The following is a 17754-nucleotide window of genomic DNA, read 5'->3' on the forward strand; positions in this document are numbered from 1 at the left end:
GAGGGCAGAAGGGCACAACGACGAGTGTGGCAGAGGGCAGAAGGGCACAAAAACGAGTGGGGCAGAGGGCAGAATGGCACAAAAACGAGTGGGGCAGAGGACAGAAGGGCACAAAAACGAGTGGGGCAGAGGGCAGAATGGCACAAAAACGAGTGGGGCAGAGGGCAGAAGAGCACAACAAGGAGCGGTCTCGCACAAAAAAAACCCCGCGAACAAGCAAAGCGCCCCGCGAACACACAAATTGCCCCGCGAACACGCAAAAAAAATACGCAAATTCGCACAAATTCGCGAATTTTGCAGATCGCAAATTCGCAAATCTGCGAATTGCGAATTTGCTAAATTCGCCCATGCTTAGCTCTACCCTTGCAGGCCTACCCAAGAACTCTCTGGCCCCTTTGAAAGCCTGTCTCAACGCAGCCGCCAGACTCCTAACTGGTTCAAAGAAATTCGACCACATCTCACCCAACCTTAAAGCTCTGAACTGGCTTCTTCTTGAGGCCAGAATCCAATTTAAGCTGGCTTGCATCACTCACAAGGCCCTTTACTCCAAGTCCTCTGCATTTTTGTCACCCAGAAACTCGTGATATCCAAAGGAGCCAGAAACTCCTGGTCCGCCAGAGACCTTGTGCTCCAACCCGAACGCTTCAGAAAAAAAACGTACAATCGGGATTTCTCTGGGGCTGCCCCAAGAATATGGAACTCACTCCTGCCCGCCATCAGAAGACTTTTGTCTTTTGCACGCTTCAAAAAGGAGGCCAAAACGTTCCTAATGGGTAAATTCCTCTCCTAACGCTCACATTACAATCATCTCTGCGACCTGGTTTGACCTACCACTACGGCATTACACGGCTCTTCCAGGCATCCCACCCGGGATTTGAGACTGCTTTTTTTCTTGTTCAATGTATCGACTTGTTCTTATCTCAAATGTATCCAGGTTTTGAGACTGCTTATTTTCTCTATATATTGTTTCTACCTGTCTTTATCCGAATGGGTCCGTCCCCTCCTAAGTCTTATGTATACCACATGTCAACCCTGTAAAGCGCTCTGATACCTTCATGGGTCTGGTTCGCGCTCTATAAAACACTAAAATAAATAAAATAAAAAATAAACACATCACTTAGTCTGGGGTCCCCGGCTTCCATTGGGGAATCACTGGGGGTCCACAGAAGTCATGTGGATAAGAAGCACTGATTTATGGCTTTTGAGAAATTGAAAAGCATGTAGGCGGGTTGCTACTGCATTCAGAGAGAATAATGACTAAAGATGTTAATTTGACACCTTGCCCAGGAGACTTCAATTCTCATAAGGGACAATTCATGGCTACTAGATGCAGTTTCAAAACTAAAAGGTCAAGGCTGGTGAACACAATGTATGAGCTTACATGAGTGGTTCAAGGTTTCTGGGGACGAAAGCGCTCAGGGTGATAGTTTTATGGCTTTACTTTGACTTCATGGCACATGGGGACATTCCACTACTCAAGGAGGCAAAAGATGCAAAACGATGCATGGAAGTGTACATTTAAAGTGTCATGGAGCTTTTTCGCACATAATGGATCAATTTTATTACACGTTGGTCTCCTGAAACACAAAGAGTGCAATTTGAACAAGTAAGGGATCATTTATAAATGGCAGGAAGAAATAATCATAAGAAAATGGTGTTAGCTCATTGGGAAGATTTCACCATAAAACAGGGCAGCCGCTTCACTCATGGTGGCCGACTTCCTTAGAATAGTTCTATTAAAATAAACAGTATTTCTTCAAATAGAAAATGCAGCTCTACAGTGATTCAATTCACACCCAGAACACAGATTGGTCCAGCCAGTTCTTGTTTATATTTGTACTCCAATAGTTGCTTTCAGAACATTCTTCAATGAGTGATGATGGGATGGATCTTCAGGCAACCATAGCTGGCATGATGTCCATTTCAACCCAGCCAATTAGAACTGCAGAAATATTCTTTGTGGCCTTTTTCAAAGTTTCCAGTGGCATATATGATCTTGCATCAAGCATTAAAGCTACTCGACCCTTCTCAACAAAATACAAACTCATCTCATCCTTTAGTCTTTGTAATCATGACCTGCCTAGACTTAAGCCTTGGTCTGCTAGACCTAAATTTACCCAACCACTGAGGCTCTTAATCAACAGCACCCATTATATTAACCCTTCCCAATTTCATTAATGCCTATCCTATCTGACCTTGGATCCCCAGGTTTATGACTGATGTATATCTCATAATTTTGGTACCACTGACATCTCTATTATAAAAAAGTGTATACAGACTCTATTCCAATGGGAACCACAAATGTTCTTCCTCTTCCTTATAGCTAATAAATGCTAACCTAAACCTGATCCCAATCCATAAGTAGTAACCTTAACTGCCAATGATTTAGTAATGAGGATCATTGGGAGGTTGGTTATTAGGAATGATGACCAGCACAATCACGCAGATCAGATAAATGATAAAAATTGTGAATCCCAAGGCAAAAGCGATTCTATTCATTGTGCGCGCTGTTTCGGAATTATGTCTTGCCCCGACCAGGTCTCCTCTGGCATTGCAGTCCTGGGTCTAAAAAACAAGAAAAAAATTGGTGAGGTAAAGCTTGTCTGCATCTGAAAGTTTTATAATATGATAACATGTTTCTTTTTGGAGGTGCTTGGCTCTGTAGCACTGTTGCACACGTCAACTTAGTATATGTTAGTGCCTAAAGGTCAGATGTACATAGGTAATCTTTTGAGACTACCAAATAGCAAATTGATGCGATTCGCTATTTGGTAATTGCAAACACCAATGTACGAAAATGTGATTTATACTTTCTGCGATTCCTAGTGGATCGCAACTAGACCGACCTCATGAGGTAGGTCTCGGTTTTCGAGCCATTGAGAATCGCAAAAATCAGAGGGATGGTGGATTGCTGGGGTCAGCAGGCCAGCATGTTTTTGACTGCTTTCAAGTAAAGCAATCTTTTTTCTATTGGGAAATGCAGCTCGTTTTCCATAAAGGAAAATGGGATGCATTTAAAAAAAAAAAAAAGAAACATTTTCTTTCCATTTTTTAAGAGCAGGCAGTGGTCCCAGAGACCACTGCCTTGTCTTAAAAATGTTTTTACAAACATCCACAAAGGGGAAGGAGTCCCATGGGGACCTACCCATTTGTGTATGGGTTACCACATCCTTGAAGTAGGTGGTAAAATGTGAATGTTTTGCGACCACATTTCAGTCGCAAAACATTCATACATACCACTGTGATTCAGTACTAGGGACGCCCTAAACATGCCACTTCATAATACCGAATCGCAAACCCAATTTGTGAGTCAATAATAAGTTACCGAATTACAGATAAGGCTTTGTACATTAAAAAAATGCTTTTTTGCGGTTGCAAACGGCCCGATTGCAGCAACCTCAAAAACGTTTTGTACATCTGGCCCTTATTGTGCATATCTGTGTAAATGTCAGCTTGGATAAACATAGGGATGTTAATAGAAACATGCCATGTGCCTTGTTTTAAGCATGGTGCATTAATTATGAAATGACATTTGAATAAAACTCCAAATCACTTAAAGTAATACCACCATTCATTGTTGTGCAAAAGTTCTGGGGCCTCATTTATGAGGCTGTGCATCAATTTTACGCCGCCGGTGCGTCACTTTTTGTGACGCACCAGTGGCATAAAAAATGCGCCTTGTCGCGCCATATTTACAAAGTGACGCATCTAGGTAGATGCGTCACTTTGTAAACCCCTGCGCCACATTATACCTGCGCCAGGTATAATGTATGCAAGGGGGGCGTATTGACGCAAGAAAGGGTCATTGAAGTGACGCAGTGAAATCTATGAGATTTTACTGCGCCATTTCTAGGACTCAAATGCGTCAAAATCATATGCCTGCCTTACAGCAGTCGTAAGACTGACGCAAGTCCTTTCACATGGGGCGTGCCCCATGTGAAAGGACACATTGCTGGAGTTGCGTCACTTTTGTGACACACTCAAGCAATGCGTCACTTTTGCGCGATACAGATACGTCAGAAATACTGACGTATCTGTAACTCCTTGCGACATGATGCATCATACTGTAAATATGACACATCATTGGTGTCACAAGGAGGGCGCAATGAAAAGTGACGCATCGCTGTTTTCACGCAGCGATGCGTCACTTTTTATAAATGAGGCCCCTGGAACTTGGTTATTGTGCTAGATTTCAACTAGGTCACCAGTCAATATGGCAGCCAAGGGCAGTCACTCTGCTGCAGAGCCCTCAATGGAAATATTCTAAACCAGCCTATTTATGGTAATCTGCTACCTCTTCCCATGCATCTCGGCCTCGTGTTCTCTGGACCCTCAAGTGCTCTTTAACATCTCTCCGGAAGGAGTGCTGCTTCCATCTCTCCTGGTTGTTATCAAAAAGTGACCACATTCCATTGATTCCCGACACTGGGCAACAAAAGGTTTCGCTCACTGAGAAGCGCCCATCACAACAAACATGCAGAACTCTGACAGCCCCAAGTTCAATTTCTGAAATGGCCCCGCGTGTTGCTACCCCAAGCGTTTCAGGTTACCCTGGTACCGCTCATTAGCCCGGCTACCAAGACTAAAAATACAGATGAGCTTTTAATTAAGGGTGCTGATCTGGAACACAACCACAAGGAGAGCAGATATATTCCAATGACTACCTCATTGGAGGGACATGCTGCTCCAGCAGCTAACTTGTCCGACGTTTTTGTCATTCCAAAAAAGTCAAATTCAAGGTCTTCATCCTATTATCTAAACTCCCAAATTTCTACAAAAACAAAATGCATCTCTCTTAATCCCAACAGAACAGTAAAGTCCCCTCAAATGAAACACTGCTCAAAAACAACAACATTCGTAAAATGTATTTCATATAAGTTGCTTTTTGGAATATCTTATTTCAGATGCACTTTGCTATGACTCTGTAAAGCGTATGCTACATCACTACGGATTGGTTACTGCAAACACATCAAACAGATACGAGCTCATAAGAAGTTAGAACCGCTCTTTAGTTTGCGTCTTGCCTAAATATGATTCACCTCCTAATCGTTCGATGTTATTCCATCATACATGGATTCCACTTGGAGCTTTTAAAACCACAACCAAAGTATCATCTTCAATAACCATCACTCACATAGCCGCAGTCCTAAAAGAGCTTTGACCGGTGCCTGCCTAAGGCTGACAGGATTCTCTATCAGAACAAACAAGGCTGTATGTTCACCTTGCTGACATTGTCGGGACCATCAAGGGATCTCAGAAGCTCCCTACTTGTTGAAACATTAACCCTCAAATCTAAACAGGCCAATCACACAATGATGGAGCTGCATTTGAGAACTCATACTATTGAGACATGAAAACAATCAACTCCACATCCTTCCTCAGGAACTAAAAATCTTCCTCCTTCGTGGGTTCCTCAAAGACTTATCCGTTCTCTGTTCTTCAATCTAGCTAGTTAGTTGTGATTAGATAGTCAGTGTCTGCTATCAGTTCTGCTTCTTTCACCTCAGTTCCTCATCACCCGCCTCCCTGCGTCCCACTTCTCCTTCTCCTCTTATGCATTTCCCTTTTACAATGTTACTTGTAAGGATGCAAGTCCATCTTCTAGTTGAATTTGTTATATATAAAAGGTACTAATACCCAAGGTGTTGTAGCAGCAATGTATAAACACACACACAAATAAAATAATACAAGACTTCTCCATTGTACCTAAATGTATATTTTGCCCCCTGCACTCTTGAGTGCCTCTCTCAATGTACTATTACAGGTATCTCCATCTACCTGCATTCTATTTAATCTACCCTGTATTACTATACCCTATTCTATTCTCTGATTATCATGATTCTGGGCTTTCTGAATCATACTCATACATATTATTTTAGCTTCGTTCTTTTTGAGTTTGATTTCTTTCTGTTTGGACTTCCTGCACTAAACCCAAAAGGAATCAAACATTGCAGTTCTAGCTTTTCTTTGAAACAACTTTTCCTCTAAATTATCTAATATGGGAGGTTCAAAACTACCGTACATTGTCCATTGTAATTCAGCACTACCCCTTGTATATTTGTGCCAAAGTGAGGAAAACATAATCGGCCCAAAACCATGTTTAGCTTAGACTTCATGATTAGGGGTCCCCAAAGGACAAGATTCCTCCAATGCGGAGTCCTGTGTACAATAACAACAACACGATTTCCGAACCTTACTAAATATAGGCATCTCTAGATGTGTATCTTGGTTCCAAACATCAAAGGGTAAAATCTAATATTTACAGCATATACCTGTTCTTACCCTCTGGCTTCGGCTTTTGCAAAAGTCGAACAATACCCAAAACCAAAATACAATTCACCAAAGAAGTGGGCCACTCCCACTCTTACCTGACCATCAATCTTCCATCACACGGCAAGTGTCACAAAGGTCTTGATCTTCCAAAACTAGGAACCAGAACTGGGGCGTCAGTCGGGGCCGCAGTCGGGTAGCCCACTGGAGGGAGGAATCATGCAATCGGAGACCTCGGGCCCACAAAGACAATTTTCAGCCGATATAGTGGCGCGCCTCCCTTGGAATTCGATCACGGACCCCTCACGACCACCAGGCTCGATGACAACCACCGAAGATGCCCCACGTTGTGCGCCAAATTGTAGAAGTGGCTTTTTAAAGACCCCCCACTAGGAGAGTCAAAGCCAGCGGTGCAGGGGACACCTAGAATGTACGGGTTCTTCTTGCTTAAATCATACATTACCAAAGAGACCAGGACAACCAGCCGTGGAGGGAAGTACGTTATTTATTAGCTAGAGCTAAGGACAGGGTCCCAGAATGGTACAAAGACAATTCTACGGAGAGCGCTGCTTTACTCCGCAGCGCACACATACTTATAGTGCTAGCCACGCCCATTTGCACAATACATAGTTCCACATTTTGACAAGTTCCTCATCAGACAAGTTCTTCGTCAGTCTCATGTGGTGCAATCGTGGCCAGGGGACATCTGTCTCGGATTGCACAATGTACACAGCCTTGTGCTTCCTTGCTCGATTGTGTGGTCACAGGGCGCAGCCTCGTGCTTCCTTGATCAGATGGTGTGGTCACAGGGCACAGACTTGTGCTTCCTTGACAAGATGGTGTGGTCACGGGGCACAGGAGTTGGTCGTGACAGGCTGAGTTACCAACAATGGACAGGATGTGGCTAAGTCTCTGGCACAACTGGGGGGGTGAGGCACACAGGCAGCTTCTCGGAATTGGCTCGACTACAAGGAGGAAGGAGGTTTGTGCAAGTTTTGACAGGGACGTGGAAAGCAATTCTTCACCAGGTTGCCGAGAGCATGGCAACACAAAATGGAGTCTTGTGGGTCATTTTAATTACAGTTCAACAACTATACATATGAATGACAATCATGAAATAAGTATTCGTTATCCTTAGAGTGCGAGGCAAAAAAACGACATACATTAGACAATATCACGGTTTGAAAATGCTGTAATTGGCTTGAGGCATAACGCATTGTAGGAAAGTGGGTTTCTGTTGCAGTAATACCCCCACACACATTATACCAGATTTCTGATGCACTTTGCCTTGATGTACCCTGGGTCCCTTCCAATCAGGTTCCCATGGCCAGTATTCTTTCCGTAAATTGTACCGTTGTATCTCCAATTGGCACCTCTCTGGCCACATGTAAGTCCCTTGTAATAGGTACAATGGGTACCAAGGGCACTGTGACCAGGGAAGGCCTCAAAGGGTTGCAACGCATATTGTGTCACCCTTAGAGGTCCTGTACCTTACCACACACACACTGCCATTGCAGACTGCGTATTTTGGTGTGGAGAAAAGTGAAGATTTGACATGGCAAACAACCATGTGTGCCATGCCTGCAACCCACTGCTGATGGAATAGGTAAGACACCCCTCTAGCTGGGTGCACTATACCACTGGTGAGGGCACAGTTGCATGAGCACTGTACCCCTACAGTGTCTATGTCCATTCTTTGACATTGCAAGTGCAGTAAAGCCATAAAGAGTATAAGGTCTTGGAGTTTCTCATTACAAACTCCACAGCACCATAATGTCTTTACTGAATTCTGCAGTTTGGTAGCATACTTCTCAGCATAATAAAACCACACTGATGCCAGTGTGGGATTTATTATACATTGCACTCAGAGGGCATCTAGAGATGCCCCCATAAAAATGTCCTCTGGTGGGTTGCCTGACACCAGCCTGCCATCACAAGACATGTTTCTGAACCCCTAGGGTCCAAGCATTCGCTCCCTGAGCCCAGAAAGAAAGCCTTTCCTGGGCTGAAGAATTCACATCTCCTCGAGGTCAGGAAGAGCCATCTGTGGTAGGGGAGCTTCAAATGCCTTGCTGCATTTCCAACGTGACCCCCAGCCTCTCCTGCTATCAGGAGCAGGCCCCTTTCCTGTCTCACCCCCTTTTCAGGGGGAAGACAGGTGGGAAAAGTTAGAGCAGCCCAGAAGGTGTGCTCATCTCTGCCAACCCCGCCCCTCAGGTGGGGGATTCGAGGTGAAACCCACTTTTCAGTGCCTGCCATCTTGCAGATTGCAGGTACTCTCCAGTCAGGATAAAGGATTGTGCCCAGTCCCCCACTTGGAGTGTGCATACCAAGGGTGTAGACACACTAAGATCAATAGCCCATTGTCTACTACCGTGAGACCCCTAAAACGCCCCCTAAATATAGAATTTAGGGGGCAGCCCTGAATCCAGAAAGCAGACTCAGCAACTTACAAAGAAGAAGGACAAAAGAAGACGCACAGCAGAGGAGACTGCAGAGAAGAACTGACTTGGCACCAGCCCTACCGGCCTGTGCGCAGTTTCCAGAGATCCTGCACCAAATGGTGCCTTGTCTTGCAGCCAGCGATCCCCAGAACCCCTGGGAGAACAGATTGCCTTAAAAAAAGACCAGATATGCAATGAACTGTTCAAAAGAATCTCCAAAGAAAGACTCCAAGCCTACTGAGGACAAAGAAACCTGACGCCTGGAACCACTACAGCACCCGTCGCCTACTGCTTGAGTCTGAGTTGCCCACCAGTTCCAGCGAGGTCTCCCAGTGCTCTATAGTCCGAGTCCACCTTGGGTTGACCGCTCCAGGACTCCCCGAAGCCACCACGAGTGGCACAGGGAGGTAAAATCTGACCTCATAAGGCACCCCTGAATCCAGATGCCTTGCGCCCTGGACAAGAAGACGTGAGGTGCACTTACGTTCCCGAGCCCTCCAACTTCCTGCCTAGCTGTTGGTTCCTCCAAGAAGACTTCATGGACTGAGCCTGCAGCCAAAACCCAAAATCGGCAACTCCCATTGGAAACAGCAGGGCACCCGATGACAAATCAACACCCTGCAACCAGCAGCCCCTGTGCTGCTGTGGGTGCACCTTGTGTGCTAACTTGGATCCGCTTTGCCCTGAGCTTAACCCTAGGGGCTCTGCTCCCTCAACCCTGTGGCTGGCCCGAAAGCAGCCACGCGCCAACGGCCCCTAGCCCCATAGGCTAACACTGTGCTTCAGCACTGTGCACCCGTCCGCCATATTGCTGCTGAGGGTGCATTTTGAGTGCATCCTTGACCCTGGGGTAACCCTTCCTCTAACCCCAGAAACTCAACCCCATAGACCGATTGCTTACCTGCAAACCGTTAACCTCATTTTTCTCCATTGGATTGCATTGACTGTTTTCCTCTCAAAAAGTTTAAAGTGTGAAGTTGAGTTTGTATGGAAACCTAAGGAACTCTGTTCTAATGCAAAACTATTTTACTTACTTTTGTCTAGGAAATGGCCCAGTGTGATATCTAGGCATATCACACTGAGTAGAAAAAGTAATCTAAAAATCACTCTAAATAGTTATCTGAAAAGTAATCACAAAGTAATTAAAAATACCTACTGTCTTGAATTTTTTTTAAAACCTGAAACAAAGTCAGTTCCATCCAGCTTGCTTGTTTTGAACAACCTGTCTCAAAAAGTACCATTTTACTTATCTGTACCAAGTCCTGCTTGGTTCTGAAAATAAAATACTACACAGAAATACTTTTGATACAAACAATTGGTCTGAGTTAAGTCTTTGAGTGTTTGATATCATTTCTTGATAGAGTGTGTATAATAAATGCTTAACAATATTCTCTGATAAAGCCTTACTTCTCGCCCACACTACCGCAAATGGAGAGTAAGGAATTTTCAACTTTTACCTCTGTGAGTCTTAGGGGATCTACTGCACTCTGTGCACCCTACACCTTACTTTGGTATGGTATATACAGAGCCAGCTTCCTACACACATAAATCGCCAAACATCACAAAATATAACCAGCCGTACATAAATAACACAAATTCACCATAAGAGGGTAGGAGACAGTGTACCTACCCTCCTACTATATACTATGCGGTAACTTAGGGATTCACTGATATCACACTGGAGCCTCTTCCCTCCATCTATACACACACTGCCACTGTCGGCTGGGAAACCTTGCTGGGTCTCCTGCATGCAATCAGTAGATGGGGCTGCCCATGAACGCGAGGTGCAGCCCTTCGCCAACGAGACTCATCTTCTCTCTGTGCCTGAAGCTTCTCACGATCAGGGCAGCAATGTTGTAGACCTCCTCTGACGAAAGCAAAAGGCTGGTAACCAGCTGGGCGACTCCAATTAGGCCCCTCAAGGCTGGGAAGACAGGGTGGCATATCACCCACCCATCATCCTTGACCTGCACCGCCATGTGGAATCTTCCTCTGCATCAGGCCAAGACGTGACATGGAGCAAGGTCTTTGTCACTCTACTCTCCCCCAACCCATGTGCGGGAACCTTTGGGCATGTCATGCTGCGGGTCGGCTCTGGTTTCAGGAGCACCGCGGCCAGTATAAGGAATCAGGGAGGCGGGCCGGGGGGGTCTCAATCTGGGGCCTCTCATGGTGCGGCGCTTTGATAGACAGTGCGGCTCCATTTGCACACAGAGGATACCACCTGCAGCCACCACTGTACTTCTCCCTGGCCACTCCTCACAGGAGGGAAACAACGCAGCACTCTCAACGCAGTAGTAGAAGAGAGCCCAACCACAACGGAAAGCAGAGAAGGCTGCATGACGATGAACATGCTGGTGCCGAAGGAAGTTTAAAGCACATGCTGTGCTTTAGCCAACCGCTTCCCTGGCCTGGAGTCCTTTAGAAATTCATAACTGAGCAGGAAGGCGCCGTCCCTCCTGTCCTTCCTGTCCCTGGAGAGCACTGGGGGCATGAAAGGTAAGCAGGCAGGCAACAGACCAGACCATTGGTTTCCTTAGCGAAGTGGCAGTCTCTCTAGCAGTCAAGCAGGGCAGCACTACAAAGTCCAAGTAGTGGGTTTCCTGGCAGCACAGCAGTTCCTCCTGGTTCAGTATGTGGAACCTGCAACATCTGGTTAAGAAAAAGTCCCATGCAGTGTCTAAAATAAGGGGGCAGAGCCCCTGTACTCACACTCAAAATTTCTTTGATGTGGAGGTAACTTCAAAAGAATTTTGGAAGTGGACAATACCCTCCTTTCAACCCCAGCACTTGCTCCAAACATCAGTAGGTGGTAAACAAGTCTTTTGTGTGAGGGCAGGGGCCAGCCTATACAAATGTAAGTACACCCCACCTTCCCCTCTCCCAGCCCTGGTAGAGCATCCAGTATGCAGATGAGTGCAGATGCAACACTGTTATAACCAACCCTTCCGGAACAGTGGCAGTCTGGAAAGTATGCACAAGCACAGCTGTCACTCTACCCTAGATGTGGATTGCAGTCAGGCAACAAAGCACAGAGTCATAAGCGCAGTGTAATGCCCACTTTCTTAAAGTGGTTTTTCGAAAATAGTAATGTACAATCCACTTAAACAAATAAGCAGGATTTATCACCACTATTCCAAACATACTAAGTATGACACCGCTACTGCTTTCAGATCAGAAATTACCACAGAAAACCATTTCAGGGAAACCCCAATGCAAACCTATAAGAAGAGCAGCACTCACAGGAGTGGGAAACCAAATAGATTATTTGTCACTACCAGGACATGCCATACAATGAAGGCACATGTCCTAACTTTTACCTACAGAGCCCCCAGACCATAGTGCTATCTAGGGCCTACATTAGGAGTGTAAAAGAAAATGAGAGGAACCCCTTAGAACCAAAGGAATAGGGTTTGATACAACTATATTGCAAAGAAGGTTTCCTTTGGATTATACTTTAAAGACTCATATCACGTAGCTATCCATACAAACAAATACTCATCCTAATCACTCAAGGTCTAATACTACTCATCAACCCTGTGCATAAGGGAAATATAAACATATACTCAAGGTAAACAGTACAAGGCAATATAATAAAATATAGATATATTTATTGATAGGAATACCATAAAATACATAAATAAATTCATAGGTTAAAAATCATTTAAAACATCCCTGACACAAAGTCTACAAAATAAATTCAACAAATTGTACACATGATATTACACAACAGAGAGTACACAAAAAAGACAGCACAATATGTCATCAGAACTTACACATCCGTGATATCACAATAATTAGAGCTGGAACCTGATAGTGCTATGTTGATCCGTAATCTATGGTTTCAGTCTCTTCACGGATTATGTTAAAAGACGATGCTTCAACGCATTTCGATGGTCTAGCTTATAAAACCATCTTTCTTAAGTCTGTTTATATGACTCTCAAGCAGACTGGTTTTGACCGGAACATTTATTAACAACCTTATGGTGGTTGTGGGATGATAATGAAAAAAGGGCGTCCTCATTCAGTAGTTTAAGATTTTAAGTACAGGGTTATAGCCTCTGTCTTCTTCGAGTATACCTTAACTCTGGTTTGAGGATGTTTCTTTTTATATATGCAGTGTAGGGCAATGGTGTTAATTACATATACAAAATCTCGTAAACTCCTGTAACGGGAATCTCCCGCGTGTCGTTATGTTTATCAGATCTCCAGAGTGAGGCCTGGCGCCTCCCCTCACTAAATGTTTATTGTCCCACTGCTTAAATATCGACAACCCTTCACAGATAGGGTTCATCCGCATGCAATGGCGTCACGTAGCTCCTCTGGTTCGTGCAATCGGCCTTGTACTGTTTACCTTGGGTTTATGTTTATATTTCCCTTACGCACAGGGTCGATGAGTAGTGTTAGACCTTGTGTGATTAGGATGAGAGTTTGAATGTATGGATAGCTATGTGATATGAGTCTTTAAAGTATAATCCAAAGGAATTCTTCTTTCAGCTACATTAGGAGCGACCTACAAGAAGTAAAAGGGGAGTTTCAGGCTTGGTAAGTAACTTTAAATGCCAAGTCAATGTGGCAGTAAACTCCGCTTGCAGGCCCTGCAGTGGCAGAGGCCTGAGTCAGGTTTGAAAGGGTACTTCTGTGGGTGGTGCAAGCAGCGCTTCCGGGCCCTCTAGTAGTATTTAATTTACAGACCCTGGGTATATGCGACACCACTGTACAAGGGACTTACAGGTAAATTAAATATGCCAGACAAGTGTAAAAAAAAAAGAGAGAGTATGTGCACTTTAGCACTGAATAGCAGTGTTAAAGTGCTCAGAGTCCTAATGCCAACAAAAACAGGTGGAAAAAATACAGGACGAAGGCAAAAAGTTTGGAGAAAAAGGCATGGTGCAACAATCAGTTTACACGTGGTGCTTTACAGCTGCAACACTTGCTATCACACACCCACAAAGACACGGGGCAGATCTACCCATACAATGTGTATCTCCCAACCTGCATTGCTTTGTGCGCCTCAGGCAAATTACGGTTGCCTGAGTGGTGCAGACAGCTCTGCATCCTAGTCATTCAGAAAAAAGATCTCTTTAACACCAGCCCCCACACACTCACAAAATCGGCCCCAGTACAGCACAAGACTGACCCACACACTGTCACAAAACTGACCCACTACAAAACAAGACTGTCCGGCACACATTCACAAAACAAGCCCACAAGCTGTTCTTTCAAACAGGTCCTTCTGGCCCTGCCAGGTTGGCCTACAGGGCAGTCCAACTCTGGCTGTGCATCACCAGTGACATATCATGATATGTCCCAGGAGACTAGCGGGGATATCAACAAGGGACTGCGATAATCATCGCAAATCGCGCTTAGCCCGATTTGCATTATCGTCATATATCGCTGGTTCACATCGCCGTGTTAGCAGCGTATTTACAACGATTTGCTAACAGGCGATGTGAAACCTTCAAAATACGGAGATTTAAAGCAACATCCCCTGAAATCCAGCGAAGTCAGCATTGCGCTAAGTAAAATGTTGATAATAGGGAGAAGTGGATGTAACCTTACAATCCACCTCCCATTATGCACATGGCTAAATTAGAAAATTTCCAGATGTTAGTTTTCGGGGATTTCAGTGGTTAGCGAGGCTTTTTTCATCGCTGCGCGTTGTCTGGGCTGGCTTGTTGATACCGCGATGTGCGATTAGCGATTAATTTCCCTATTCTTTCCTGAAGATACGCCTACTTTGCATCTCATTAACGATGTAAAGCGAGGCGTTACTAAAAAGGCAACAAACATGCGCTAATGCATGTTTGCACTGCCTTGTTAATAGGGCGATGGCTTTATCTCTGCTTTAGCGGCGAAAAGTGCAGCTAAAGCAGAGGTAAAAGCCTTGATATTATGCCCCAGGGAAAGCATGAGAGCTGTGCCCAGTAAACATTCTCAAGCAACACTCCGCAAAAAAAATGCATCGCAATTTGCTCGTGGCTCAAGCGTTACAGTGTGTATGGACCAATGCTGTGGGCAGGGCTTTAAGTGGGGGGGGGGGTCTGTGGGGGTCTGAGCACCCCCAGTTTTTTGGGGGGGCCTCGAAAGGGGTCTCTAGGGTGCTCTATTTTCGGTAGAAGTACCTCTGTTGCCCATAATCAAAATCAGTTTTAACAAAGTCTCTCTGTAAATATCAATAAACTATGTGCCCCGAATTCTGAAAAAGAACTTATAGCCAGCTTCAGTGTGCTAGATCTAGGCAACTTGCCTTCTGGTGATGAATGCATTCTTTATAGTGAAACAGATATCCAGAAACTGTGTTCAGAGTTTCAGCTGCCAGCAAGAGATACTATCCAAGCTTTTAGACTTTTCAAAGATTTTGGTGGAAAGAAAACCCCATAAGCATTAAAAAAGAAACCCCAGCAAAATAGACACAGTGAATATGTTCAAGGGTTTTGAGAAATCCTGCAATAGATTTCTAAGTAATGTAAATAATTTTTACATATTTTTTAAAAGTGTTTGGTATTTTATGGCTTATACTTAATAAATATACCTTTTTGCCTATTTTATTGTCCTTTTCCGGATGCGACATCATGATTTTCTAAAGCCCACAATGCTAGTTATCTTGATTTAGACCACACCCCTACTTGGATAGCCCACACCCTTTTAAGAAATTTGTCACGCCCCTTTTAGAGCACCCCCAGTTTTTTTCCCACTTAAAGCCCTGGCTGTGGGCATCTTCCACGCCTCACAAAGCTCACTATCAGATTATGAGGCCCCCGGCAGAGGCGTGTGGGCTGGGAGCTCAGGAGACCACCCCACAGATAGTCGCCACTGCAAGGGTAAGGCATGGCTGTGCAGTCTCTGAGGCTGCTACCACGAGAGGGCGCCAGATCTCTCTTACAAGCAACAAAGGATGGTCCCGCTCTGAGATCAAACAAGGGGAGCGTAAAATCTCACTTTTCCTAAGCGCAGCCCAAACCCCTCCAATGGACCTGCCTGTAGACTCTCCGTCTGAGGCGGTCATGGATACGGTGGTCTGCTACTCAGTGCCTCTGACAGCACCAGTGGGGGCCGGGGGGCGACAGGTATCAATGTGGGGAGGGGACATTCCCACTTGATATGCTGCTGTGCCCTTCTAAGAACCCACGGAAGATGGCTGATTTGCATATGTGTGCGTGGGGGAGGAGTGGCGCCCTACCTTTAATAATTTATTATCATAGTCCATACACCATACCATCTAGGACCACCAATAAAATAATGATGGCTAGTATACATTTAAAGAAATGGAGGGATATACTCGTAATACTGTGGTATGCCACTCTGTCGCCATAACCCAGCGAGTGAGACAGTCGCAGCTGGCCTCTCTCTGGGGGGGCGCCATGCCCTCTGGCATGCGGACAGGTGTATTCCCTCATTAATTAAGACTGCTGTGCCCAGGTGCCCGCAGGACTCACCTTCAGCGAGTAGATGAGTGCCACAATGCCCAGCGGGAGGCAGCAGCACAGAAGGTTGAAGATGGAGTAACAGAGATAGTCTGGCTGACTGGCGACCACCACCGGGGTTATGACGGTGGTGGTGCGGGTGACCGTGACGTCGATGGGCGCGCTCTGGCCGTCGCCGTAGAGCGGGGAGTAGCCCTGGAAATGTGGGTTCATGGGTGGCACCCCGCTGGGGCCAGGCATGGGGTATCCTCCTTGGTAGTACTGGGTCAGTGGTGGTGGCTGGGCACCTGTAGCGTTCACTGCCCCGTAGGGTGGGGGCCCGGCGGGGTTCACATATCCCGGGGGGCCCTTGAGGTTGTCCTTCTCGTACCCAGGGTTCTCCATGTTCAAAGCGTGTTCTTCAACTTTCCCCTCTCTGCTGCGAACTCGCCCCCTCTCTCTGTTCTGCGAACTTTGTGTTTCACTTGAGGAAAGTCCGCACAATCACGGTCTGGTGACTCATTTCGCAACCTGCGCATCGATTGGTCGTGCTTCTGTTATCTGATCGGCAGAAACTCAACCTGCAGACCAGGAAGTGGCCCTGCTGTTTTTCATGTGCGTGGGTTGCAGTTGTTGCTGTCTGGCAGCGAGAAACAAGCCTCAGACGCGCCCTTTACAAACATCGAGTGGGTCGACAGAGCACCAGTCCTGTCATACACCCCTAACAAACTACTACTGTCCCTTATCTCTGAGCAGAGATATTTAAATCCCCTCACTCTGCATAACCTTACCAGCTGTGCCTTCCGGCAGCTTCCTTCAGAATGTTCATGTCCATGTCAAGTTTATTAATACTCCAGCTCTGTTGTTTTTTTCTCTTGCACTCTGGTACTTACAGTCCCAAATTTCTAATACCTACTACAAGCTTCTCCAACGGGTAGCCCTCCGGCCACCTGTAGGTAGCGCCCCTATGTGCAGCCCCACCTACCAAACAGAAACATTTTTCTTCGCTTAATTAATATCTGTACACCAACATTTGAAAAGTATGTATTTGAGACGTAAATGTATGTGTTTTGTGAAGTCCTTAGCTAATGTTTGAAGGAAAATGTTTGAATTTCCAACATATATTTAAAGTTGTGTTTGAGTGATAAATAAGGTAGCATTGGGTTACTTATTACTAGCAGTATTCCCTTTCTCTATGTAAAGTAAAGCAAAACTCTGCTTCGCTTTACTTTCAGTCAACTTTCCAAAGCAGAATACATTTTTTTTCTTAAAAGTACTTTAAAATAAACATTTTGCACCAGTACGCGAGTAAATCAGCCCCCCATATCTATTTTGACTATTTCTTTTTTCACTCCACAGGTTAATAGTTTGTGACAAAAAGAGATAAAGGGCCCGATGTAGGGGCCAGATGTAGGTGGCCGTTTGAGGCCATTTACCGAGCGGTAAAAGGGTGACAGGTATGTAGGGGACATTTTTTTACCGAATCGGTAAAATTACCGATTCGGTAATTTTACCGATTCGGTAAAATAAAAATTCGGTAAATTTACCGATTCTGAGGCACCCAGATGTAGGTGGGACTCTTCAGAGTCCCAGAGGCCTTACCGAATCGGTATTTTACCATCAAATCCAATTTG

The 17754-nt window shown here is 45.2% G+C and overlaps 1 protein-coding gene across 1 annotated transcript; it reads right to left on the reverse strand.

Moving 5' to 3' along the window:
- Positions 1–1535: 1535 nt before the first annotated feature.
- Positions 1536–16857, reverse strand: LOC147701209 (interferon-induced transmembrane protein 2-like). The gene is made up of 2 exons (XM_086929964.1): positions 16154–16857; positions 1536–2565 (listed from the first exon to the last, which is right to left on the reverse strand). The coding sequence occupies exons 1-2, from the start codon at positions 16523–16525 to the stop codon at positions 2386–2388; spliced, it is 552 nt and encodes a 183-aa protein (XP_086786090.1). The 5' UTR covers positions 16526–16857; the 3' UTR covers positions 1536–2385.
- Between the last annotated feature and the right edge of the window lie 897 nt (positions 16858–17754).

This window comes from Lissotriton vulgaris, chromosome 7, assembly GCF_964263255.1.
Source record: "Lissotriton vulgaris chromosome 7, aLisVul1.2, whole genome shotgun sequence".
NCBI lineage: Eukaryota > Metazoa > Chordata > Amphibia > Caudata > Salamandridae > Lissotriton > Lissotriton vulgaris.

Excerpts from the sequence above, each read along its gene's own strand:
- LOC147701209 (XM_086929964.1), bottom strand. The coding sequence starts at position 16,525 with ATGGAGAACCCTGGGTACGAGAAGGACAACCTCAAGGGCCCCCCGGGA. Across the intron at positions 2,566-16,153 it reads CACTCATCTACTCGCTGAAG|ACCCAGGACTGCAATGCCAG; the intron begins GTGAGTCCTGCG and ends CTTGTTTTTTAG.